The following is a 26,915-nucleotide window of genomic DNA, read 5'->3' on the forward strand; positions in this document are numbered from 1 at the left end:
TTACACAAAGGCGGACCCTCCGTGGTGGCACTTTTCAAACCCATCCAAACAGTGGCACATCCACCTGGTTTGCTGGAACACTGGCTCTCAGAACCCCGAGCTACTGTGCAAGTCTGACCGCCTTGAGGCTGGACAGGTCGCCAGCAGGCACTCTGGCAGCCAGTCCTAGCCAAGCCCGCCCTCAGGGGCCACACTTCCCATGAAGAAGCCACCAGGAGAGGATCCCCCAGGCCCACCTGTTTTGAGACTTACCAACCAAAGTCCCAGACATCACAAAACAGAGCAGTCCTCCCCATTTCTGCTTCCTACCCAGAGATCCATGAGCTTATAAAATGCCTGCTGGTGTACACTACCGTTTTGAAGTAGTTAGTTAAGCAGCAAGACTTAACCAAAATCTAAACACAGGTATGCCCTCACCTTTAATCTACTGATGTTCAGATGTTCCCGTGGCAGCCCTCAAATCAGCCCAGGACATGGGGCTCCAGTCCTCCCACCTGCTGCACTCACTGCCAACGGCACATGCACCCTCCTCCACAAAGGCACGGCTGTGCAGACTCCCTGCCTGGCTAAAAGCGGGGTCAAGGTCCTGGTTTGGAAATCCTACGTCCTCACCAACCAGGCTGCCTGCCTTCCCCCTTGCACATGACATTCAAGATGCACCCCTGCTCACCTCTGATGAACACTGCCAACTCTATTATCCTAACAGAGCAAATATTTGAGCCACCTGGATAAACCTCTAGGTAGTACAACTGAAATGTTTTTCAAAGCAGATAATATGCATTATTCTTGTAATAAGAAAAGCATTATAAGTTGTTTAAATGGATCTGAAAGGTCAAATTATAAGATATTATTCTGTATTTAATTATTTTCTTTTGAAAATATGTTTTTATTGATTTGAGAGAGTGAGAGAGGGGAGAGGGTGAGGGGAGAAAAACATCAGTGAGAGATCAATCAGCTGTCTCCTGCATGCCCCATAATGGAGATCAAGCCTGCAACCCAGGCATGTGCCCTGGTCAGGAATTGAACTGGCCACCTCTTGGTGCAAGGGATGATGCTCAACCAACTGGACCACACTGGCCATGGCTCTGCTGATTTGTTTTGTTTTTACTTTTATCAGGGGAGAGCGCAAACGCAGAGCCCCACTACCACAAATTACACAGTCACGTTTCCCACATTTGGGGAATTCGCAGGGGTCAGCACATCTGGAGTGCAAAGGACAAGCCTCACCCTGGGAAAACTACCTTCTGATCATGGTATCTCCCCTGCCAGGTAAGTATGCTTTGTTTTGAAAGTAATTTTTTTTTTCCAGAAAGGAAGGGAGAGGGAGAGAGGGATAGAAGGATCAATGATGAGAAACACTGATCAGCTGCCCTGCACATTCCCTACTGGGAATCCAGCCTGGGGGCATGTGCCCTGACTGGGAATCTAACCAGTGACCTCCTGGTTCATGGATCAACACTCAACCACTGAACCACACCAGCAGGCAGGGACCCTGTTTTTAATTCTTCAAATAAGAAAGGGAGAAGTGCAGGAGGAGGGACCTCTCTGTCTCCAGTTCCCACTACAAGAATGAGGTGCTAGAAGGGCAGGCAGCATGATCCACCAGAGGAGCTGTCACTCAAGGGGATCCTGGCCCACTCCCCAGCCCGAAGGAGCCCAGCCAAAGCCCTGAGCTCCCCAACCAACCAAACCTGTGTTTGTCCTAAGTGGTGACACAGGATGAAAAGTGTCCCAGACACAAAGGCAATTTGGGGTAGCCGAGCAGCCTCCAGTAACAAGGACCTACCTAATACAATCACACCAACATTCCCACGGGAAAAATGCCTGCCCCAAGATGTTCCTAGTTCTACAAAGTGGTTAAAAATGCAAGGAGCTGTGGACTTTGTAGGTGACACCTGATCCTTTTTATAAGTCTTTACACATAAAAAAGTCAACATTGAGTGACAAGGGAAACTTAAAAGAATACACATAGTATAATCAATTTTTTGCTTTTTAAAACTACTAGTATGTACGTGCTTAAAATTTAAAACCACATGCACATGTACTTATTCACAGAATGTCTGGGAGACGTGAGACATATACTTTCCATACTTTTGTATTACTAGTACTTTCATGTTTGCAAATCGCAGGAAGAAAGTTTGAAGTACAGTTTTAAGGTCTGTAAGGGCGTGGATTTGGCTGTCCAGCCAGGGAGGTCAGTACCATGGCTTGCAAAGTATATGGGACCTATTAAAATCCCTCAAACCAGTAGTTAGCAAAGCTTGAGGAATCCTAAACTGTTTACTCAACTACCATCTCAAGAAAACCCAGCACCCTGTTTAAAAAACCCGAGAAGAGAAACTCCCTTCCTCAGGGGCCCTGCAGGAGGGCAGGAAAGATGGCTGTTCCAACCAGAGCCACAGAGGATGTCCTTGCAGCAGTGGCAGCAGCAGCAGCTGGGAACTTGTTGGAGATGCAGGTTCTCAGGTCCTGCCAGGGCTCCTGAACCAAACTCAGGGTGAGGCCCAGCCATTTGGGTTTCCACAAGCGCTCCAGGATTCACCTATCACCTGAGACCCTCTGCATACACAGCCCACCTTTGTTCTTCTCCCGTGCTCCAATCCTAAGACACACCATGTTTTGTTAAAACAACAGTTAAAACAATGTCAGAATAAGCTCCCTCCAGACACTCTAGTTACACACTTCTAGATGCCCCCTTCCCTGGGCACTGCCCTCCCCCTCCTGCCCAGGCAGCTGGCAGTCTGTTATGCTTCTTCCTTCTACTGTCCCTTCAGCTCCTGTCCTCCCACCCCTGGGCCAGCCCCTCGTCCAGGCTCTGGCCACTGCAGGGCCCAACCACCTCTACCACTGCCCTCCCATTCCTGCCCATCTCCATGTGGGCAGTTCTCTCTCTCACACACCAGACGATGTGCCCTGAAAGCTGCTGTCCTTGTCGTTTTCTTGATCAAGATTTCCAAGTTATCCAAAGTATTTTGACTCCTTACTCCAATTATCAAAAAATCTTGCACATGCACCCCGCATATATATGTACTAGAGGCCCAGTGCACAAAAATTTGTGCACTCGGGGGGAGGGGGGGTCCCTCAGCCCGGCCTGTGCCCTCTCGCAGTCTGGGACCCCTCGGGAGATAACGCCCTGCTGGCTTAGGCCTGCTCCTGGGTGGCAGAGGGCAGGCCCAATCCCTAGGTGCAGCCCCTGGTCGGGCTCAGAGCAGGGCCGATTGGGGAGTTGGGGTGCCGCCCCCTGTCATGCACAGAGCAGGGCGGATAGGGAGGTTGTGATTCCACCCTCAGTCACGCTCAGGGTAGGGCCGATTGGGGGGTTGGGGCAACGCCCCCTGTCACACTCAGGGCAGGGTCGATGGGGAGGTTGCGGCGCCACCCCCTGTCACGCACAGAGCAGGGCCAATCCGGGGGTTGGGGCGCTGCCCCCTGTCACGCACAGAGCAGGGCCCATCAGGGGGGTTGGGGCTCCTTACCCTGTCACGCACAGAGAAGGGTCAATCAGGGGGTTGGGGAGCTCCCCCCTGTCATGCACAGAGCAGGGTCGATCAGGGGGTTGGGGAGCTCCCCCCGTATCAGGCACAGAGCAGAGCTGATCAGGAGGTTGGGGAGCCTTCCTCTGTCACGAACAGAGCAGAGCGGATAGGGAGGTTGCGGCCCCGCCCCCTGTCACACACAGAGCTGTAGGGCGATCAGGGGGTTTGGGCGCTGCCCCCTGTCACGCTGATCCCAGTGCCAGGAGGCGTCGCGGCTCCGCTGATCCCGGTGCTGGGAGGCATATTACCCTTTTACTATATAGGATAGAGGCCTGGTGCACTGGTGGGGGCCGGCTGGTTTGCCCTGAAGGGTGTCCTGGATCAGGGTGGGGGTCACCACTGGGGTGCCTGGCCAGCCTGGGTGAGGGGATGATGGCTCTTTGCAGCTGGTCACACACCCTTCAGGGTGGGGGTCCCCACTGATGTGCCTGGCCAGTCTGGGTGAGGGGCTGAGGGCTGTTTTCAGGCTGGTGGGTGACTGAAGCTCCCAACCACTCCTTTTTTTCTTTTTTTTTTATTCTGGGCCAGCTTTAGCTTTGAGGCTTGGCTCCAGTTCTTAGGCCTCCACTGCTGAAAGCAGGTTTCTGGCCTTTGTTTACCTTCTGTATTTGAAACAATGTTGCGATCCTGCTGGCTGAAGCCCGGTGACTAAAGCAGGTTTCTGGGGTTTTGTTTAGCTTCTATATTTGTAACATAGTTGCTTGGAGTTGCAGCTCAGAGGCCTGCAGCGGCAAGCGGGGAACGTTGGAGTCCTCCATCACTGAAGCAAGCAAGCCTCATGTTTGCTTTAAGCTGCCTGGCTGCCGGCCGCCATCTTGGCTGGCAGTTAATTTGCATATTGCCCTGATTAGCCAATGGGAAGGGTAGCGGTCGTACGCTAATTACCATGTTTCTCTTTTATTAGTAGGATGTACCACTGTATTATGTTCATTATAAAACAAAGGTAGAAAATTTAAAAGGATGAGGTTAAAAAGTTTGTGTGTGTGTGTGTGTGTGTGTGTACACACATGGAAGTTCTGGAATATATATGGGGGTCCCATGGAGCACACTCTCCTCACCCCAACCCCCCTCACCTGTTTCCACGCCTCCATCACCTGCAGTAAGCGGACACCACAGCTCTGAGCACCCATCCCCACCCAGCCTTCTCAACCCACTGAATGCCGTGGGGCTTCTTCTATCCTATTTGTGCTTCCTGATTATGAGATCACCAGCAACTGACCACTGACGGTCCATCTCTAATGGGAAGCATGGCGGTGCTGATATAAAGTCTGCTCAGGCTGATGCCTGGGAGATGGGTTGGGCATGCTTAGGAGCTGGGACTGTGTTCCAAAGCCTGGCATCTCCACGGTATCCGACTTTCTCTCCTCAACACCCCCAGGTGCTTCCTGCTGCCCCTTGAGCCTCATCTCCCTGACTCACTGCCCCCCATAGTCTTCCCAGCACTAAACCCCACCTGATGTCTGAGTGTACCTCCCATGCTCCAAATTCAAACCCTGCTCCTGCTCCTCCCCTTTCCATATAGGCCCTTCCCCCACCTCTCCCAGTTGGGTGGCTCAGTTCTATTGCCCGCCAACGTGGGCCTTGCCCCCCCTCAGGTGCCCTCTCTGGCCCTTCCTCAGTACCACCGCAAAGCCTCCACCTGCTTGTCTCTGCCTCCACACCAAGGTCAGGGTCCCAGTCCCTTCACCGGTACATACTCTGCAAGATGACAAACACGGCCAAAGGATGAAAATCACAACAAAACGCCCACAGAGCCGACCCGGGAACCCAAGACTGCCTTTAAGATAAAGCTTTAAAATTCTAAATATTGAGCTATATCCTTAAGGAGTTTCACTCTTATTCAAGAAAGCTGTAAAAACAACAGTTTGAGGAAAAGAACTCTCCCACTGGGAGCCCTCTCCTAGGCAGAGCCTGCCTCTCAACTGGACATGAAGTGATACCATCTACCACTGAGTTCCATGCAACCAGTTAGGTGAATGAGGTAGATCTCTGCATTCAAAGACTATCTCCACATGCGAAGTGAAAAAGCAAATCACAGAACAATCAAAGATATAAAACCATTTACCTTTTTAAAGAACCTAAATATACTTTATAAACACCTAATGCAAAGGAAACTATCTAGTGGTTCATACATACAGACTAGTGTCCACCAGAGACCAACGGGAAGAGAACGGGGTTAGCTGGAAGGGGGAAGAGGAGAGAGAGGGATCTTCCAAATGTTTCCATATTGTTTGGATGTTGAAATTATGAATTATAATTAAGCCCCCAGAAGACATAAAATATCAACACCCGTGGTACCTTATTATCCAAACTGTAAACTACCCTTAACCACCAAATATCTTGGTTTCCATGTTCTTCAACTCCACTCAGTACTCAGAGGCAGTTATGGTGCAGAAGAAAGCTACCTATGTGATCTACCTTATGCACATGACAATTATGAGACGGCCTCTTACAGCCAGAATGAAGATACCTCTGTCCTCACACCTTCACTGGAGAAAATCACGCTGCCTCCTCCCAGCAGGACACCAGTGAATTTGTAAACAGGTTCCACTCAAAGATAGTCTCAAGATTCTACTGCACAGCATTACAATTTAAGTAAACATTCCAAAGGCTCTTAACCTGAAATACTGAACACCATCAAATTTGGAGACATGAGTCAAAAGAGATAGAAAGAAAAATGCCAGCCCTAGCCGGTTTGGCTTGGTGGATAAAGCGTCAGCCTGCAGAATGAAGGGTCCCAGGTTCGATTCTGGTCAAGGGCACATACCCAGGTTGTGGGGGCATGGAGAAGGCAGCCGATCGATGATTCTCTCTCATCATTGATGTTTCTATCTCTCTCTCCCTCTCTCTTTCCCTCTGAAATCAATTCAATAAAAATGTATTTTAAAAAAATGCCAGAGACCTCTTGAGATACAGAACGTAAAATGCACTTTGAGTCTTCAGATTACTAGAGACAAATACAAATGACAAGAGGAAGACTCTCCCTTCTCCTTTCCCCTCCTCCCCATGCAATTTCACAAATAGCAACAGATGCCTGGCCTGATACAGCAGAAAGAGTTGCTACATTATTAATTAGTTCTTTTGCATTTTTCCACTTCAACATGTAAAGACTTAACATAAGGAAATGTGGCAATATTTTCTGTCATAGAAATGAATGCATCTCCTAGTTTTCTGATGAAAAGAACAGATTCGTGAAAGAAAAAGAGCAACCAGAGAGGAAACCCGTTCTCAGACTTTCCAGCATCAAGGGGGGCTGCTGCCCAGAGTGATGGAAGCGGGGGCTTTCCTACCTCATCTCAGACCTCTGTGCAGACGCAGGGACACTGCCACCCTGGGGCGAGCAGAGGCCGGAGGCAGTGTGCTGCCTGCCCCCAGCACGGAGCAGGCCCCTCAGCACACATCTGCTCTGCCCAGTCCATGAATCTGCTGGAAGCCACTGACAGCAACAGCTTCGCTGCAAACACTTCCTTTACAGCTACTTCCATGAACCCCGTCAACTCAGTTTGATACTGGTGGGTGAGTCTATCTTTGAATGCCTAAGGCAAAACAAGTCAGGAGGAAAGTAGAAAAAAAAACAACCACGCTAGCTAAGAAGAAAAAGTAAATCCAGGCTCCTCACCACAGCTTCTAAGCACAGGGAGAAGCTACCACGTAGCCAAACCCAGAATGTGAAGCTAGGACATAACATGCAAAGTTATATTAACTTTTTTGGGGAAAGTAGGACATTATGATTAAAAACAATATGGGAAAAAATATGTACATATAAGAATTCGTGCAAAAGGCAAAGGAAAATCTTTTTAAAAAGGAATACAACTTTGGGGTTAATTTTGCAGTTTGCAGTTGAAAAGTTTTGTTCATAATATATGCTATTAGATCTTTATTTAGAATGCTAAAAAGAAACTTGATAGAAATGAACTTCACAGCCCTAGCTGGTTTGGCTCAGTGGACAGAACGTTGGCCTGTGGACCAAATGGTCCCGAGTTCGATTCTGATCAAGGGCATGTATCTTGGTTGCAGGCTCCTCCCCAGCCTGGGTGCAGGAGGCAACCAATCGATGTGTTTCTCTCACATAGATATTTCTCTCTGTCTTTTCCTCTCTTTTCTACTTTCCCTAAAAATCAATGGAAAAATATCCTCAGGTGAGGATTAACAACAACAAAAGAAACAGAAATAAACTTCACAACACATGTACCAAACCAATGTGAAAGAAATTATAAAAACACTAGAGGCCGGGTACACGGGTGGGGTTCAGCCAGCCCGCCCCAATTGGGGCCAATCAGGCTGGGCCAGCCCTGCCCCGGATGGGCGGGACGATCAGGGACAGGGCTGGCCAGGGGGAGGGGCCGCAGGTGGTTGGCTGGCCGGCCCCGCCCCCTGGTCGAACCCCCAGTCGAGGGGACAATTTACATATTAGCCTTTTATTATATAGGATTATTAGATAGGATGACTAAGGGCCAAAAAGAAAGATCTCACTAAATTAGGAGACAGCGCTATTTCCGTAGGGGAAGGAATTGTAATGTGCTAAAATTATGAGGATTGTGATTTTACTGGTATCTTCTCTACACTTTACTATCTAGTTTTTTCATATCGGGAACATTATTCTCCTATTTCCAATTATTTCATACTTTTTAAATGGGAGCTTTTAAACAATGTTTTAAGTCTGCCTTTTCATTTCCTATTTAAAGGGAGAGGGGAGGTGGTGTGGGAGGGATCTAGGAAAGCCATCACCGAACCAGAGTCCCCACCTAGACCGAGGGACCCATCCACAGCATACCACACGAGTGACCAGGGCACTGAGCACTCTGGGCCGGTGCCCCACCTCTGGCCTGGCCATCCACAGAGACAGAATTACGTGCAATGGCTGACTGTACATCAGGCCTGGAAAATGCCAGCCTTCTGTCCACAGCTATTACCAGAAATGGCAGAGTCCAAGAGAGTGCAAGGACAGGGGGACGAGAATGAGGGGGCAAGTGCAGAGGGGGTGCGTGCAAGAGAGGAAAGTCGAAGGAGCAGGTGAGGAGGATGGGTGGAGTGTGTGTGCATGGGGAGGGAGTGAAAGAGAAGGAGCGGGAAATGGGAGGAGATGGAAGGGGAAGGTATCAGAGCAGGTAAAGGTTGAGGTGCTCCTGCAAGAAAGGTGTGAGAGCAAAAGGAGAAGGTGGAGGAGGGGAAGTGAGTGGAAAGTACGGAAAGTGAGGGCCTGGGTTACAGGTGAGGTGGGGTATGAGAAAGAACAGGTGGGAGTGTGAGGAGGGGAAAGGTGACTGTAAGTGGGCAGGTGCAAGGGGGTTGGAAATGAGGGGGACAGGTGCTTTGGGAGGCCTCTGGGGGAGGTAGTCAGCTGTGCAGGCATGGTGGAGGGAGATAGCAAGATGGGAACAGGCCTGTGAGCCAGGTGGGTACACAGGTACTTGTGACAGGTACCGGTGCTATAGCAGGTGGAGGGACAAAGCACTCCCACTTGGAAAGACAGGGCCCTGCAGACTCAGCACCCTGGACTAGACAGGGTGCTACCGCTGGGCCTGAGGCATGAGCCTTCCAACCATCCAAGCTGGGGTACTGGGCCTGTGGGGTCTTCAAGACAGACAACTGATCGGGGCCCACCGGGCTATCTCCCCATTAGCCACACCAGTCGTCCAATATTATGTCCACTGAATGCCAACCTAGGACCAGCATGTTCTGTTTTCAGTTTCTGAAAGTACTGTACATATGTTCAAAGATACTAAGAATAAAATCCCCCAATCCCACCACACAAAAATATGGTTTTCATTTTCTGGGAAATTCGGACTCATTCTGAAAAAGACTACTATAACGGCGCTCGAGCGTTTTCTCTTGTTTTAGTTCACTTCTTTAGAGCAATAGAAAAGCTGAACCAAGAAGTCAAACTGATGGAGTGACTACCTTGAAATTCCGTTCTTGCCCTTCCAAATGAAGGGGGATAAGGAAAACCTCGGCCCATCCTCTGAGAAGCTCCCACTCCTGCACCCTCCCTGCCTGAGAACAGGCTACTTTATGACACCCACACCTGGAATCGCCTTTCTTCCCAGGTGGCTCATCAACTGAAGCTATCACCTATTAAAAGAAATTCCTTTAATTTGTGATAATATTTTTTTTATATATATTTTTATTGATTTTTTACAGAGAGGAAGGGAGAGAGATAGAGAGTTAGAAACATCGATGAGAGAGAAACATCGATCAGCTGCCTCCTGCACATCTCCTACTGGGGATGTGCCCGCAACCCAGGTACATGCCCTTGACCGGAATCGAACCTGGGACCTTTCAGTCCGCAGGCCGACGCTCTATCCACCGAGCCAAACCGGTTTCGGCTGTGATAGTATCTTTTTAAGTATTACTACCTACCAGGTATGAGAACATAGGATTTTCATTTTATAAGCAAAAACATGAAACAGCAAAGTTAGGCGACTTACCCAAAGTCGTTCTCATCAAAGGTTTATTACCCTTCTTGAATAAAGTTTATGTCAGGTCACTCTTCAAGTTCTACCTTTAAGGACCCAAACGATCATGCTCCTTACACCCTGTCACCTCTGTGCCTATGGTCATGCTAACATCCTTGCCTTCACCTTCACTGTCCAAACCCTATCCATGCCCTGAATACCAACTCCCAGATCTGAGGGCCTCCCCATTCCTTCACAGTCTCTGGTCTCATTTCTCTCACTGAATGAATACCTTGATCAGTTTCTTAAAAACTACATGGGAATAGTAAAGCTGTTGAAAATAAAAATTTCCCGATCCTAAAATATGTTTCTATTCTCCCAATACTTCTGACACCAAATATGTGAGCTTTTTCACACCAACAACCACTTTCCCAACTTTCTAGACACCAACTGGGTGTCCAATAATTCAATCCAGTTATGACACCTACAGCCTGGAGTTAGCATCACACCCCACAGGTTAAGGGCCCAGCCCTACAAGACTGCCACACTTCAGACTCCAATCACAAGTCCCAGGGGCTACCTACACTTCTGACAAATCAGCTATCCACCAGGGGTTTCCAGACTCCCTCCTTGGATTCCATAACTTGCCAGAACAGCTCACATAACTCAGGAAACGTTTATTAAGACATTGGCATATTGTAAAGGATACAAGTCAGGAATAGAAGGGACTAGGGCTTCCATGCCCTTAAGACAGCATAGGAACCTGGGCCCAGAAATGGAAAATACCAGGTGGCCAGGAAGCCAAGTTAAAACCAGGTGGTCAAAAGGAACTTGGGAGAAGCTGACAGCAAAAATGTCACCACTCCTCCAATCCCCGCTCAAAAACACAGAGGTGGCTGATGTTATCTCCTTCTAACTGCTTACCCACTGACCCACATGCAGTTTATCAAGGTCTGACCACTATTCCACCTTTCTAGGGTACAGTAAGGAGCAGTGGGTCATCTTGGCCCAACAGAACAGATTTGAAGGTAGTTACCAGGCAGCTGGAAAAGAAAGTCACCAAGCCTGAGATGGAAAATTCCACAAGCCTGCCTTTTCCAAAAAGCCTGCCTTTTTGTGCAAGCCCAGTTTGTCCCCAGCTTGTAAAAGCAGCCAAGCAGAGCCAGCCCCCAAGCCAGTCCAGAGGACCTTTCCTCTGTGCTGCCTCCGAGTTCATGCACAAGCCTAATAAAACTGCCAGGATTTCTCTGGGGTTTCCTCTTCATTTCTACTTGGGGAACCCAAGAACCCTAACACCAGTAACACCCTCTCCAGGTGCACCGTCTCACAGCCCCATGCATGTTCACCAACTGGGAAGCCCAACAAATCTCTCTGTTGGTGCGTTTTTCACGCGCTGTCTCCACCCAATCCTCTCCCAGGAGGCCCATGGGTGGGGCCGAGAGTGCCCACTGTCTCAAGCACAGGTTGGGCTTTCTTGTGACCAGCCCCATCCTGGGGCTGTCCAGGCCCCACCTTAAGTCATTTCATTGGCAAAAACTCACGTAGGACTGACAGGGGTTCATATGAGTAACAAAGCCACTCCTATCAGGTTTTAAAAACGCTGGCCAGGCCCTAACCGTTTGGCTCAGTGGATAGAGTGTCGGCCTGGGGACTGAAGGGTCCCAGGTTGGATTCCAGTCAAGGGCATGTACCTTGGTTGCAGGCATATCCCCAGTAGGGGGTGTGCAGGAGGCAGCTGATCGATGTTTCTAACTCTCTATCCCTCTCCCTTCCTCTCTGTAAAAAATCAATAAAATATATTTTTTTAAAAAATGGGAACAGAGTGGAGAAACTAGAGATTGCAGCAAGAGGCGTCTGACTGGAACTTTGATATAGTCTGACTTTTCAATCATGTACTGGCATAACTCAGAGGTACTGTGGATTTGGTTCCAGACCACCACATAAAGTAATTACCACAATTAAGCAGGTCATAATCTTTTTCCTGTGGCAGGTCTTGCCTTCAGTTTTTAAAAAACACAACATATGTGAAGCACAATAAAGCGAAAAATGAGGTATGCCTATAAATGGATGACACACTGTTAACAATCAGAAAGAAAAAAGCAAATCTTGAAATTGAACACAATCAGAAAAAATGAACCTCGCCCTAACCCGTTTGGCTCAGTGGATAGAGTGTCGGCCTGCGGACTGAAGGGTCCCAGGTTCGATTCCGGTCAAGGGCATGTACCTTGGTTGTGGGCACATACCCTGTAGGGGCTGTGCAGGAGGCAGCTGATCGATGTTTCTCTCTCATCGATGTTTCTAACTCTCTATCCCTCTCCCTTCCTCTCTGTAAAAAATCAATAAAATATATTTTTTAAAATGAACCTAACTTGTTTAAGGCATAAAAAAAATATTTCAGGTAGCTTTGGAACACAATACTTTAAACCGCACATCCTTAGTGGGATACATTCTAAGGACAAAAAGAAATCCTGAGTTTTCTGAAGTTTGCTGTTGGTAGTGGTACTGAGGTAGTAACTGAACTGGTTTTGGCGGCATGGTAGTGCAGAGCAAATGAGGATGAATTTTTATTGCTGCCAGAAGATTTTCATTGTGGGGGAGAGGAAATAGCAATACAGAATGAGGGAAGGGAACAGAAAAACTTGTGTTAGGACTTAAATCGGGGGTATCAGCATAAGCTCATGATTGGAAAAATATTTTCATTTCTTGGCTCTGTCCTCTGAAGAGCTGGAAGCCATGATCCCTCAGTAGCAAAAGACACACTAGTACTCAGACCCTGATTTTTAAACACGTTCTGCACTGAAAATCAGGGCTGCTCGGACAAACGGTGGATTCCAGGTTTGGGGCATGGAAAGAACAAGATGAGCCTGAAGCATCTGAAGATACTAGTAAGTGCTCAAAGACTAAAAGTCCCAAGTGATTTAAATAAAAGAGTGGGGGTGGGGGTGGGGGAGCGGGCGGGCATGTCGTGGGTTCAATTCCGGTCAAGGGCACATACCTGGTGTCTCTCTCACATCACTGTTTCTGTCTCTCTCCTCTCCCCTCTCCCCTCCACTCTCTCTGAAAATCAATGGAAATATCCTTGGGTGAGGATTTTATTCTTTTAATTTTTTAAAGGTGTGTGTGTAGGGGGGCAAGGGGGGGACGGGTCCTAGCTGGTTTGGCTCAGTGAAGAGAGCAACAGCCCATGGAATGAAGGGTCCCGGCTTCGACTCCAGTCAAGGGCACATATCTCAGTTGCAGGCTCGAACTGGCGCATGTGCAGGAGGCAACCAACCCATGTGTCCCTCTCACATTGATGTTTCTCTGTGTGTCTCTCCCCATCCCTTCCACTCTCTCTAAAAAAAAATCATGGAAAAATATCCTCAGGTGAGGATTAACAACAAAAAAAGGCGGGGTGTAATTGATCAGTGTCCCCACACACACCCAGTTCTAATTCCTAAACCTGGAACTATGACCTTACCAAAAACATGACCCCAGATCAGCGATTTTCAACCTTCTTCATCTCACGGAGCACATAAGCTAATTACCGAAATTTCGCAGCACACCAAAAAATGTATTTTTTGCAGACCTGACCAAAAAATAGGTATAATTTTGATTCCTTCACACCAGACGGCTACTGTTGTGTTGCCTGTTGTCATTTTTTTAATTTGACAATCTAAGGAAAAGAGATCAGTGTCCCTAACTAAATAGTCAGGTACTGCATGTTTTAAAGGCACACTGGTTGAAAATCACTCTCCTCGATTACCCACTCAGGAGGCCCCAAATCCAGTGACAGGTGTCCTTACAAGGGATGAAGGAGAGATGTGACAGTCAGAAAAGCAGGGGGCACTGTGACCCAGAGGATGCACACACAGCTAAACAGCAGGAGCCTGGAAGGGGCCTGAGGAGGAGATGGTCCTATGGACACCTCAATCAGACCGTGGCCTCCAGAACTAGGAGATAATTTCTCGTTTTAACACCACCTTGTCTGTGGCAACTTGTTACAGCAGTCGCAGGAAACTAATAGAGTCAGGGAAGAGGAAGCACAAGTTATTCTTTTCTTTTCAGAAGAACACCAGTCTACAAACAGAAGGATTCAGAAAATGAGAAAATCAGCAATATGTAATCCCCAGTATGAAAACCAGTGCAGGCAAAGGCTGTCAATGGGCACTGAACACACTGGCTGGAGGACCAGAGAAGTTTCTGATGTGCCCACGACCACCCTGACTGTGTACTGGGGAAACATCCCTTTAAAATGAAGGGATGCAGTGGCCCTTCCAAGCACCCAACAGGACAACTCTGCTGTAACGCAAATCAGCAAGCATCATTATAAAGAAAGCTTCAGGAAAGCCGGGGCCCGTGTGGCTCAGCTAAACAGCAAGAGGTCACAGGTGTAATTCCCAGTCAGAGCTCATACCCAGGTTATGGGTCCGATTCCCGGTCAGGGTGCCTGCGGGAGGCAACTGGTCGATGTTTTTCTCTCACCTCAATGTTTCTCTCCCGTCTCTCTCTCCCCCCTTCCTCTCTCTCTGAAATCAACTAAAAACAAACAAACGCTTTTTTAAAAGTTTAACTGAATTTAATCATAAGAAATAAATAAACCCAAAATGCGGGACTTGTTTTAAAAGGTAAATGGCATGAAAAACAAGGGGAAGTTAAAGACATAACAGCCAAATGTAATGTGGAAACTTTAACTGGATTCTAGATTTAGAAACAAACAAAAACAGAAAAGGCTATAAAAGACATTTACGTACAATTGGGGAAAATTCAAATGTAGACTGTATATTAGATATTTATGTTAATTTTTAGAGACCGGTAAAGGCAATGAGATTATATAGAAAATGCTTTTGGCCTTGGGAGATTACATTAAAGTATGTAAAGGTGAAGTGTCATTATGTCTGCAAACATTTCAACGAAAAAAGTATAAAAACAGAGAAGAACCAATGTGGAAAAAAGATACAACTGGTAAAGCTAGGCAGAAGATTCCTTGGGTGTTTGCTGAATTACTCTGTCAGTAGAAAATACATATGGAAATTCTTAAAGTAAAATGTGGAGGGCTCAAAACAATTTCCAGGTTGGCCCTCCCAGATCCCAAGGAGGGCTGGGAAGGCCAGGCTCCGAGCCTGCAGGCTGGCTGAGTCTGGAGACACCAGTTACACTAAGTCTGCTTGCTCTCCCCTCGTTCTCCCTGGAGTCTGCTGGCATCAGGTGTCTAACGCGCTGTGCACCGCCCCCCTGGCAGCGAGCCAGGACATGTTTGCTGAGTGAATTTAGGAGACTGATTAGATGGCAAAACTACTCCAATAAAAGTCCCAACTCAGAGAAGTTCGCATTATCATAAATGCAAAGCTATCACACATAAATCATGCTTTTACATGGTTTACAGGGCTTAATTTTGTACCTTTTCTGAAAATTTCAGTGGAATAACAGTGACATGTGTAGAATAATAGAAAGGTACCATAAATACAATGTCATTACAACCAAATCCATGATACACTATAAATTAGATGAATATTACTAGATACCACAACTCCAGTTTCCAAGATGTAAAGATGAAAAAAAAAAAAAGATAATGACTCCTAAACTCTATTAAAATGTCAGAAAATAAACTTAGCTTAAGGTATAAATCTATGTGGCCAGGAAGAGGGGAATAAACTGTTGCTGGGAGATGAAAGAGGATCGCTGAAGGCAGAGGAATTAAGAGAATGAGAGACCAGTAGTGGGAAAGGCCCAGTTATACCTTAGAACAGCGATTTTCAGCCCGTGTGCCACAGACTTTTCAAATCATGCAATATCTGACTATTTAGTCAGAGAGTACTGACCTCTTTTCCCTTAAAATGTCAAATAAAAAAATGACAAAAGCCAATACAACAACAGCTGTCCAGTGCGAATGAATCAAAATTATACTTTTTCCCCCATCAGATCTGCAACAAATGTTATTTTTTGGTGTGCCACAGAATTTTAGTAATTCGTTGACATGTGCCATGAGAGGGAAAAGGTTGAAAATCGCTGCTTTGACAGAGTTGAGAATGATTATGCCTGGTGCACTTGGACATGGGGTGACAATGCAGCTAAGACAGAAAATTTAACTTTCAAATCTGTCTAAACTGCAACATGGCTGCTTCGGCAGAAGATAGGCATTTCCATCTCAGGAAAGGGCAGACTAGGAGGTCTCAGACTGGGGAGCCCACGTCCAACTGGAGAGGGCTCCCACACGGCAGGCAGCCAGGCCTCCCTGTTCTGCAGGGCCTGGGGGAGCCTCGTCACCACAGCTCAGAGGACCGTCCCATGGCTCGCAGGCTGGGAGGCTCTGCCAGTTCTAGTGACACAGCTTACAGTCCAGGGGCAGCTCAGGGCTCCCCATCCAACCGAGTCCTCGGCTCAAACACTAGCAGACACCTCGGGAAACCAGAAAGCTGAGGAAAGCCTGGAACAAGAAAGGGAGAAGCGACCTGGGAGAAAGAAAGAAACTTCAGTGAGAAGAAAACTGAACAAACAAAACCATCACAAAGAGAATACAACCACAAAGACATTTAGTTTTTTTAAAAAACTAAGAGAAAACAAAGACATTCAGTTTTTTAAAAAATTCAGAAAACATAAAAGAACTCTAAGTGAAAGATGATAGCAAAAATTTTCAATCACTAGAAGAGTTAGAGTACAAAGATAAGGACGTTTCTTAAAAACGGAGCAAAACTTTTCTTAAAAGGAAAAAAATTGGAAATTAAAGGACTAGACCAGGCAAATCTGCATCAGCACAATAACATCCCAGAAAGATAAAATGGAGGGAAGGAAATAACCAGAGTAATTCAAGAAAACTTCCAGGACTGAAGAACCGAGTTTCTAGACTGCTCCAAGTACCCAGCGCCCTGTGTGCGAGGCACCCAGGAGGCCACGGCGGGGCTGTCAGGCAGGCTCTGCCTAGCTGCTGCGACAACCAGCCCAGGACCCGCAGAGGCTCAGAACAAGAGAGGGATTCTTTGGGTGGATTGCACACTAGGGAGTGGGGCGAGGGGCTCCGCACACTGAGCACTGTCACCTGGAACGCTGGAGAAACTAGCCTTCCCAGCTGCTGGGCCCACAAGTGAAGTGGGCACGGCACCACCCAGCCCTGGCACGGTGATTCCAAGAGGCCACCAAACTCCAGGAGTGAGGAAAGGCCAGGGGTCGGAGATCTGGAAATACGTGGTGATGGAGAAAAAGATCCTGCAGTCCTCCAAAAAACATGCAAATCCCAGAAAGGGACTGGCCTGACACTCCTCCTCAACACGAGAAGCCGGGAAAGGAATGGAAAATGCCTGTAAAATCCTGAAGGAACCCTTTTCTAGAATTATGTCTCCAAAAGCTCATCCTGAGCATATCTGTGCAGTGTGACATACGGAAAAGGAAGTCAGGAGACAGGAAATGTGCGATGGGCAGAGCGCGTCTGAAGGCTGGGGCCCTTCTGTAGGAAGAGGCCCTGCTGCTTCTGCGCATCCTGCAGGAAGACACAGCAACCAACAGAGCGTTTGGAGGTGAAGCAGCAGTAGCACCTCAAATGCAAAGTAATTTAAAAAAACACCAAAAACCATTGGCTCCAAGGAAAGCAAAAAGTAATGTTCAGCATGACTCACTCTGAATGGCTTTCAGTCACACACACGAATATTAAATGTAGATCTCCCCAAAATCCCACCACACCTACATGGGGAAGGGGGGGAGGGGGCAATGAGCATGGGGGCACAGAAAAAGAGAGTAAACAATCACCTTTCAAAAAAGAAAGTCACTACGTAATAAATATTTACAAATGAAAACTCAAGAGGCAAAGCATTCCATGGCACAAAGAGAAATACCAAAATAATCGGCTAGAAGCCAACGCTTGCCTCTGCGGAGGGGAAAGTAGTGGCAGGGAACTCTGTTTTGCCTAACGCCTGTAGAGGCTATTATAGACTTTTTAAACTATGTGCATGTTTAAAAAAAGGAAAAGAAAAAGGTGACTGGAGCTGAGTCTCTGTCAAGAGAGCTATCTAGTACGTGGACCAGGTTTTTCAAACAGTCACACCTCAGCGCTCTTCCAGTGACCTACAGCACTGATCTAAATGCCACAAGGGCTGAAACCTGTAAGACACAATCCCTGTCCTCAAGGGCTGGTAAGTTATTAATAAACATGAGCATGGAAAAGAGCGCAAGTGCAATCAAGTGGGCATATGCTCACCACCCTCAGCATGGCAGAGAGTTATGTGGTAGCAAGAAGGGAGCCTGGGCCCCCGGAGGCACAAAAGACTGAGGGAAGGGGAGGAAAAGCCAGAGGAGGTGGAGAGAGAGACGAGTAGACCTGAGAGAGGAACAGGGAGAGCATCTCTAGAAGGGAGCTGGCTTACAGGGACAACAATGTGTGTAATTTGGGAGTATGGACAGTTTTGTCACCACAGGTGAGGTTTTACTCATAATGGGCTGGCAAAATTACTAATAAGGAAAAGCAGACCCTTAGGATCACAGAAGTCACTGTTAAGACCTTTTCAGCGTCCTTCACACTATCAGGAGCCCTGAGATGCTTTTCCTGCAGTGTCTCAGCTACACCATCCCGGCTCTTCAGTACCACTGCCTCTGCCCTCGTCCTAAACCCCTCACAGCTAAATTCGACCACTTCTTAAGCTGGCACAGGCCTCTCCCAGGCTTGCCCGCTCAGGCCCCCGTCTGGTGGGTCAGCCTCATCGCTACACTTCATTTTCACACGCCAAAGCCACTACCCTGTTTTACATTCCCAGAACACTCCCTGCTCTTGGCTGCCACAGGACCTCTGCACATGCTGTTTCTTCTGGAACACATTCCCTTCTTCACCTCCCTATTCATTCCTACATATCCTTCAGCTCAAGCCTCAATTCCTCAGTGAAACAAACACCCCCTTGGTTGCTCTGACTCAAAAGTCTCTATCATAAACTCCTACGCATTCCTTTCCTTCTACCAGTTTATATCTAATTTATGGCCATCTCACCTTCTAGGCCAGTAGTTCTCAGTGGGTCCCCAAACCACAGCCAGGGCTTCCCAGAGAAGCTATTAGAAATGCAAATTTTCGCCCTAACCGGTTTGGCTCAGTGGACAGTGTGGGCCTGCGGACTGAACGGTCCCAGGTTCGATTCAGGTCAAGGACATGTTCCTTGGCTGTGGGCACATCCCCAGTGGGGGGTCTGCAGGAGGCAGCTGATCAATGTTTCTCTCTCTCTCATAGATATTTCTAACTCTCTATCCCTCTCCTTTCTTCTCTGTAAAAAAATCCATAAAATATATTTAAAAAAAAAAAAGAAATGCAAATTTTCAGGCCACACCCCAGACCTATAGAATCAGGAACTTGAGGAAGGAGGCAGCAACTCGTGTTTTGCAAACCTTCCCGACTACTCAGATGCACACTGGAGTCTGAGGCCCACTGCCCTGGACTCCATGACTGCAAAGCCTAGGTGTCCTGCCCTCCTCCGTGTCCCTTGGTGCCAAGCACAGTAAGGAGTTGGTAGGATTTCCTGGTTGAATGATGGTGCCTCTCCTGGATCCCCTTCCCTATTAAATTCTAAAACCCTGCTGTGTAACATTGGAAACCCCCATAATGAACAGGAGCCTGTCTGTCAGGCTCTAGGCCCCAGCTCCTGGGCCTTTCCAGGTTCAAAACTTGGCTCTCCATAGCTTATCATCTGTGTGACCATCCACAAATTTTCCTAATTGATCTTGGCCTTAATTTCCTCACTTCTAAAATGGGAATAATTATGTACCTACTTCCCAATATAATTAAGTGAGACAAAGAAAGAGACTCATGCCTGCACATACACCGTAAGCCCTAAGCAAATGTTGGTATTATTATTATTGTTGTCAAAACAATAATTATGCAACTTTAAGTGGTCTTTCCCTTGGGTCCTAGCTTTCTTAAAATTGTCCACACGCTTCCTCCCTGGCGAACTACCACATCTAACACCCTCCTTGCCTAGCAACCAGAAGCCCTTGCGGGAGCGTCCTGAGCTCCACCTCCCGCACAGCTGGGCTCCACTAGACAGGCTGGGTCTTCCCAGAGCTCACCCTAGGTCACTTTCTGGAGTCCCCTCTCACCTCCAGAACCAGAGCTGGGAAACTCGCTGGTTAGCAGGTGGTTCATTTCAGTGTGTCTGGTGGCCAGGAGTCAAACGGAACTCACACTGGGAGGCATTTCTGGCCCACTTTTGGTACTTGATAAAGTACTAAGAGCAACAATTAAAATATGCTCCCACCGAACTGATCTTAAATTAAAAAACAAAACCGAAAAACGGTTTCAGCCTCTAGGAAGACACAGGGATCAACACCTGCCCTGTCTCGGGTGCGACCCTGAGTGATGACAGCGACAAGAACCGCACACAAGGAAGCGCCTGCCGGCTGGGCCAGGGCGGCCAGGAGAGCCCAGCGCCGCGCCCCGGAACCGCGCGCCCGCACACCGGGGAGCTGCCGCCGGCCGCCGGCGGGGCCCGCACACTTGGCTCCCCGACAGCTAAATGCGGAGTAACTTTCCTGTGGAGCAAACAGTCGCAACGCGTCCGTGCCAACAGCAACAGTGTTTGTATCCCACTGAACCGGCACGGCACGGCGGCGCGCGAACCCGGGCGTCCCGGCGCGGCACGCTCCGGTCTCGCCGGCGGCCCCTGGGGCGACGTGGCCAGCAGTCCCGCGCGTCGGGGAGCGGGAATCCGGGGCAATGGGCTGGGGCCGGGGTGCGCGGGGCTGGCCCAGGAATGCGGCCGCGCGGGGCCCCGGTCACTGCGCTCCGGGGCAAGGGCCTCTCCGCCGGGCCGCCCGGTCTCCGCGCCGGGCCTAACCGGTCGAGGGTCTTCGCCCAAGTTGGCCGGCAGCGTTGCCGCAAAAATGTCAAGAGCGAGAGTCCGAAGCCCCCGGAAAAGGGTGGGAGCAGGAAGGCAGGCCCCCCAGGGAGGGAGACCGGGCTGCAGGGCCACCCCCGGGGCTGCACACAGCCCGCCGACCCTCGCCCGCCGCCAGGCGCCCAGGAATGAATGAGGCTTCCCCGCCGGCCGCCGGCGCTCACTCACAGGCGACGTAGGCGAGCAGCGCGATGCCCAGCAGCAGCTTCATCCTCCTGCGGTTGACGGCAGACACGAGGCGCACGAGCGTCTTGCTCACCATCCCCGGGAACCCGCCGGTCCAGGGCCCTGCCGCGGGGGCGCCTGCTGCACAATGCGCGGCGGCAACAGCGGCCCACAGAGCCCCGCCCCGGCCGCCCGCGAGGCCCCGCCTCCGCGCGCCGGGTTTCCTCCTGGAAGAACCACTGCGCACGCGCGACCCCGCCCCCGTCCCGCCCTCCAAACTCCCTCCCCGCCGCCTCCTCGCCCCGCAGGCGCACTGCGGCAGCGGCGCCTCGGTTTTCGAAGAATGTAGCTGGGAGGGGCGGGCGCGCGCATGCGCCTGCGGGCGTGTTTTCCCGGAGTGGCTGCTGGCGCCGGGACGCGAGAGGTGAGTCTCCAGGCTGAGGGCGGCACCGCGGTCACTAGGTTTCCGAACCCAACCCACCTGGTGGCACGTGGTGGGCAGTCAAAAGTTGCGATGAAAAGAAATATTTGTGCTAAATTTGGCCGTGTCTTTTTGAAGTTCTTTGAAGGCTTTCCCTAAGAAAGTTGACCAGTTCTCTGGGCTGTTTTGTTGGCTTTTTTAGTTACAGTAGCAGCAGAGAAAATTATGAATCTCTAAAACATTGCTGAAGTCAAAACCCCGTGCATTTTTCTATGCTATGATCAACTGGATGTCCTTTTAAAAATAAAGGGTTTATTATTATTAAAAAAAGTAATGCTAGCCCTAGCTGGTTTGGCTCAGTGGATAGTGTCAGCCTGCAGACTGAAGGGTCCTAGGTTCCATTCCCGTCAAGGGCACAATCCCCAGTAGGGGGCGTTCAGGAGGCAGTCCATCAATTATTCTCTCTCATCATTGATGTTTCCATCTCTCCCTCACCCTTCCTCTCTGAAATCAATAAAAATCTATTTTAAAAAAAGTAATGTTAGGGGTGCAATTAGGACAAACCAGGGAAAGACAGGATGAAATCACGCTGAATCTGCATAAAGAAAAACGCTGGCATGTCATGTGTGTTTCATCCCAATTTGTTGCATGTGAATATTTTATCATAGTAAGGGGGTGCTTTATGGTGGTGGAGTAATTGCATATGTGGGACCTGAATTTATTTCTTTGATAAGCACTTATTGAATTCCCACTTCAAGCACCGAGGTGTGTCAAGGGATACAGATACCATTATCAGAACCACAGAAACACTGGGTCCCATAAGAGAGAAAAGATGGTACCCACAGATCTTTGTTGTCAGGAGAAACCCCCAAGAAAATATTGGGGAGCTGCTGAATAGATGTGCTGATCTTCAGCCACAGGGAAAAACCAAAGCCAGCAATGTCACTGACCTCTGAGCACCAGGCCCCTTTACTAAATGTAACAACCTAATGCCCTTTAACTTTATTAAAAATGTCAGATTGAAGCTGTAAGCAGATTCCAAGCATATTAGGCATCTATTAATTCAAGAAGGCCAGAAATTGTGAAACACATGCTATTTCTGTACAAAGCTCCTTTAAACCCAGCATTCCTAGTTGAGTGCTTTTCCTGCCACCACACACTGTTGCCAACTTCTCCTGCCCCACTGGATCAAGTCTATGGAAATACCATCAGCAGCTGCAGTTAGAAATGTTGCTGCTGTCATTATTACCACCTAGAAAATTGTCGGTGGCCCAAGACCCTGATTTTCAGTTCAACTAAAGCCAGAATTATGGAGTTGGCAATAGTAAGTGTGCGCCTGTGGCTGTGAAAATGCAGGAGGAAAAGTCTGTGCCAACGAGGCCCTCCAGGCTCATCAGGGAAACCGTGGGCTAAGGCAAGTCCACACTTAGAGCGCCTCTCTTTTCTCTTCTTTCAACCAGCCTACCCCTCCTCATCAGGTTCTGGACTCTCATCCACCCCATCCTGACCTTGCTGTCTACTTTATTCTCTCCAATATTTCCCTCAATTTCTAGTCACAAGGCACTGTTCTTGATAGTTGAGGTCATTAAAAAATGAATCATAACATGACACCTCGTCTATATTGTAAAAAGTGTAAGAAGAGTAAAAAATGAGCATTTATTAGATTTCTACCGTGTGCCAGGACCTGTTATGTGGGATGCTTTCACATGGATCTTATTTAATTCTGAAACAGCTGTGGGGCCATGTCTAGAGTACACCCGATGCTCAAAGCCAATTAGAGTGTGAAGGCCCTATTCAGAGTACACCAGATGTTCAAGGCCACTTTGAGCATGCATGCTCATGGGACTTCCTCTACTTTCTCCTACACAGATACTGACAATCCCATCTATGTTTTCTGGCTATTGATGGCTTATCCCTATTCATTTGTATTTTGAAGTTCATAAGGATACGTTGTTCCCTAGTTTTGTTGTAAATGTTTTCTAGGAATTTCTCATTTAGATATATTAGATGTTTTGATTTTATGAGGAGATTTGGAAAGATCTCAAAACTGTACTGCTATGGTGCTAACATTCCATGTGTGTGTGTGCATGCGCGCGTGTCGCACGAGCATGTGCATGTGCTCCAATTGTTTTTAAAAACAAATTTACTGATATATAATTCACATACTATAAAATTTACCTATTTGAAATGTGTAATTTAGTTGTGTTTAGCATATTCACAGACATTGCAATCATAACAACAGTCAATTTTTAAAAACATTTCCCTTTTTTTGTTTCTTTCTTGTTCAGTTGTATCTTTCTAGGAATTCATCCATTTCTTCTAGGTTGTCCAATTTGTTGGCATATAATTGATCATAGTATTCCTAATATCTTTTATATTACTGTAATTTTGGTGATAACTTCTCTTTCATTTCTAATTTTATTTATTTGGGATCTATTTTTTTTTTTTGATGAGTCTGGCTAAAGGATTGTGAATTTTCTTTATCCTTTATTGAAGCAGTTCTAAGTTTTATTGATTTTCTTATTTGTTTTTTTACGTATCTATTGTTCATTTTCACTCTGATCTATATTATTTCCTGCCTCCTACTTACTTTGAGTTTTGTTTGCTCTTCTCTTTCTAGTTTCTTCATGCAGAAAGTTTTGTTGTTTATTTGTGATTCTTTTTTTTTCTTGAGGTAGACTTGTATAGCTATGAACTACAATATTAGAACTGATTTTGCTACATCTATGGGCTTTGGAAATTGTGTTTTCATTTAAATTGGTTCAAGGTATTTTTTTATTTCCTCTTTGATTCATTGGTTGTTTAGTAGCATGTTATTTAGTTTCCATGTGTTTGTTTTTGCCAGTTTTCTTCTTGTGATTGATTTCTTGTTTTATACAGTTGTGATTGGAAAAGATGCTTGATAAGATTTCAGTCTTCTTGAATTTATTGAGACTTGTTTTGTGGATAATGTGTGATAAGTCTGGAAGAGTGTTTTATATGCACTTGAAAATAATGTGTATTCTGAAGTTTTTAAATGTAATGTTCTACATCTATTAAGTTGATCTGATATAATGTGATGTTTAAAACCATTTTTTAATTGATTCTGTTTAGATGACCTATCCATTGATATAACTGGTGTATTAAAGTCCCCTCTTATTATTGTAAAACTGTCCATTTCTTCCTTTCTGTTTATTAATACTTGCTTTATATAGTTAGGTGCTCCCATATTGGGCACATAGATATTTAAAATTGTATTTTCATCTTGGATTGATCCCTTTATTATTATGTGACTAGAGGCCCAGTGCATGAAATTCATGCATGAGGGGCGGATCCCTCAGCCTGGCCTGTGTCCTCTTGCAATCCAGTACCCTTTAGGGGATGTCAGGCCTAAACCAGCAGTCGGACATCCCTCTCGCAGTCCTGGACACTGCATGCACCAGTGACCTTACTTTTCATACAGGTGAAAGGCATCTTGCTGTTGTATGGGCAGATATGTTTTTTTGCCCTGATTATACAAAGTAGTACATAGCATGATCCTTCTGAGGTAATAGTACTATTTTCCCCACCTTATGGGTGGAAAAACTGAAGCAAAGAGAAGTTAAGTAATTGGCTTTGTCACACAGTTACAAAATGTGCAAGCCAGAGTCCATGCATCATCACTGCATCATCCTGTTTTTTCAGTGTTAGAGTAGCCTTGCCAGGTTTTAATTTTTAAATCTAAGAGACTGTTCCCAATATATAGGGTAGGGTCCCTAGTCCTGGCTGGTGATCAGGGCCATCTGTGGGGCAACCAGTGGGTGAGTCAATCGAGAGGTCCCCGCTGGCACCCGCCTTGGTTGGCAGCCTCGTGCTGCCCGCCGACCAGCCCGGTCCCCATCACCGCCAGTCGCCTCCCTATTGGGGGCAGATGCTCCTGCATTGAGCGTCTTCCCCCTCGTGGTCAGTGCTTGTCATGGTGACCAGTCGTTCCACAGGTCGTTTCGCTGTTAGGTCGATTTGCATATTAGGGTTTTATTATATAGAACAGTGAATTTCATGCACGGGGGGCGGGGGGGGTGTCCCTCAGCCCAGACTGCACCTTCTCCAATCTGGGACCCCCTGGGGGATGTCCCACAGGGATCGGGCCTAAATCGGCAGTCGGACATCCCTCTCACAATTCGGGACTGCTGGCTCCCAACTGTTCACCTGCCTGATTGCCCCTAACTGCTTCTGCCTGCCAGCCTGATCAGCCCCTAACCACTCCCCTGCCAGCCTGATCGATGCCTAACTACTCCCCTACTGGCCTGATCGCCCCCAACTGCCCTCCCCTGCTGGCCCGGTTGCCCCTAACTGCCCTCCCCTGCAGGCCTGGTCCCCCCCAACTGCCCTCCCCTGCCAGCCTGATTGCCCCCAACTGTCCTCCCCTGCAGGCCACCTTGTGGCGGCCATCTTTAACCGCATGGGGGTGGCCATCTTGTGCAAGGGTGTGATGGTTAATTTGCATATTATCTCTTTATTATATAGGATGCTTTTCTTTGTTTCTTTTTCCAGACTTTGTTTCAAAATCTTTAATTTTACTTTTTAATCCCCACCTGAGGATATTTTTACATTGATTTTTAGAGAGAATGGACGAGAGAGAGAAAAAGAGAAAGACGGCGTGAGAGAAACACATCAATTGGTTGCTTCCAGCACATGCCCTCCCAGGGCCCAGGCTGGGGAGAAGCCTGCAACTGAGGTACGTGCCCTTGATGGGACTCGAACCTGGGACCCTTCAGTCCACAGGCCAATACTCTATCCACTGAGCCAAACCAGCGAGGGCCAAAATCTATTTTCTTTGACATGGGTGTTGCTCGCCCAGCTATCTTTTTGTTTCTATTTGCATGGAATACCTTTTACTTAATCCCTTCACTTTCAATTTGTGCATGTGTTTTGATCTGAAATGAGTCTGTTGTAGGCAGCATTTAGATGGGTCTTGTTCTTTATTTTTATCCATTCAGCCATGCTATGTCTTTTGATTGGAGCACTTAGTCCATTTACATGTAAAGTAATTATGGATAGGTGTGTACTTACTGACATTTTGTTAATTGAGTTTTTCTTGTTTTTATAGTTCTTCCCTGCTCCTTTCTTCTTCGCTTAATCTCTTTCCTAGTTTTCTTTGGTGTTATGTTTGGGGGTTTTCTCTTTATTTTTTTTTTGTAGATATTTGGTTTGTGATTACCATGAGGTTCATACATGTCCATCTATATCTGTAGCAGTCTTTTTTAAGCTAATAGATGTTTACGTTCAAACACATTACATTTTTACTGCAGAATTTGTTTTTGATGTCGTATTTTAGATCTTTTGGTTTGTGCATCCTCTATTTATTACAGTTATAGTTAATTTTACTAATTTTTTCTTTTAACCTTAATAGTAGCTTTTTAAGTGGATGATTTTCTGTGTTTGTTACATATGTGCCTTTACCTATGATAATATTTTTCTTTTATGTACTTTCTTATTTCTGGTTATGGCCTTTTCTTTTCTGCTGAAAGAAAACCCTTTGATGTTTTTTGTAAAGCCAGTTTAGTGGTGCTGAACTTCTTTAGTTTATCTGGGAAAC

General features: G+C 47.3%; 1 protein-coding gene across 3 annotated transcripts in view; it reads right to left on the reverse strand.

Annotated features, from left to right (window-relative positions):
* The window catches only part of UXS1 (UDP-glucuronate decarboxylase 1), a 119,087-nt gene extending 97,957 nt beyond the window's left edge, over positions 1 to 21,130 (reverse strand). Inside the window, exon 1 of one of the 3 annotated variants that reach the window (XM_081100718.1) lies at positions 20,941 to 21,130. Coding sequence is in view for 2 of the 3 variants with exons in the window: in XM_081100716.1 (XP_080956842.1) it covers positions 20,941 to 21,034 (94 nt within the window). In the remaining variant the exon portion in view is untranslated. The remainder of the gene's footprint in view (positions 1 to 20,940) is intronic. The other 2 variants (XM_081100716.1, XM_081100717.1) reach the window with 2 other exon arrangements.
* Between the last annotated feature and the right edge of the window lie 5,785 nt (positions 21,131 to 26,915).

The sequence above is a fragment of the Myotis nattereri genome (genome assembly GCF_964212035.1).
Source record: "Myotis nattereri genome assembly, chromosome: 10".
NCBI classification, from domain to species: domain Eukaryota; kingdom Metazoa; phylum Chordata; class Mammalia; order Chiroptera; family Vespertilionidae; genus Myotis; species Myotis nattereri.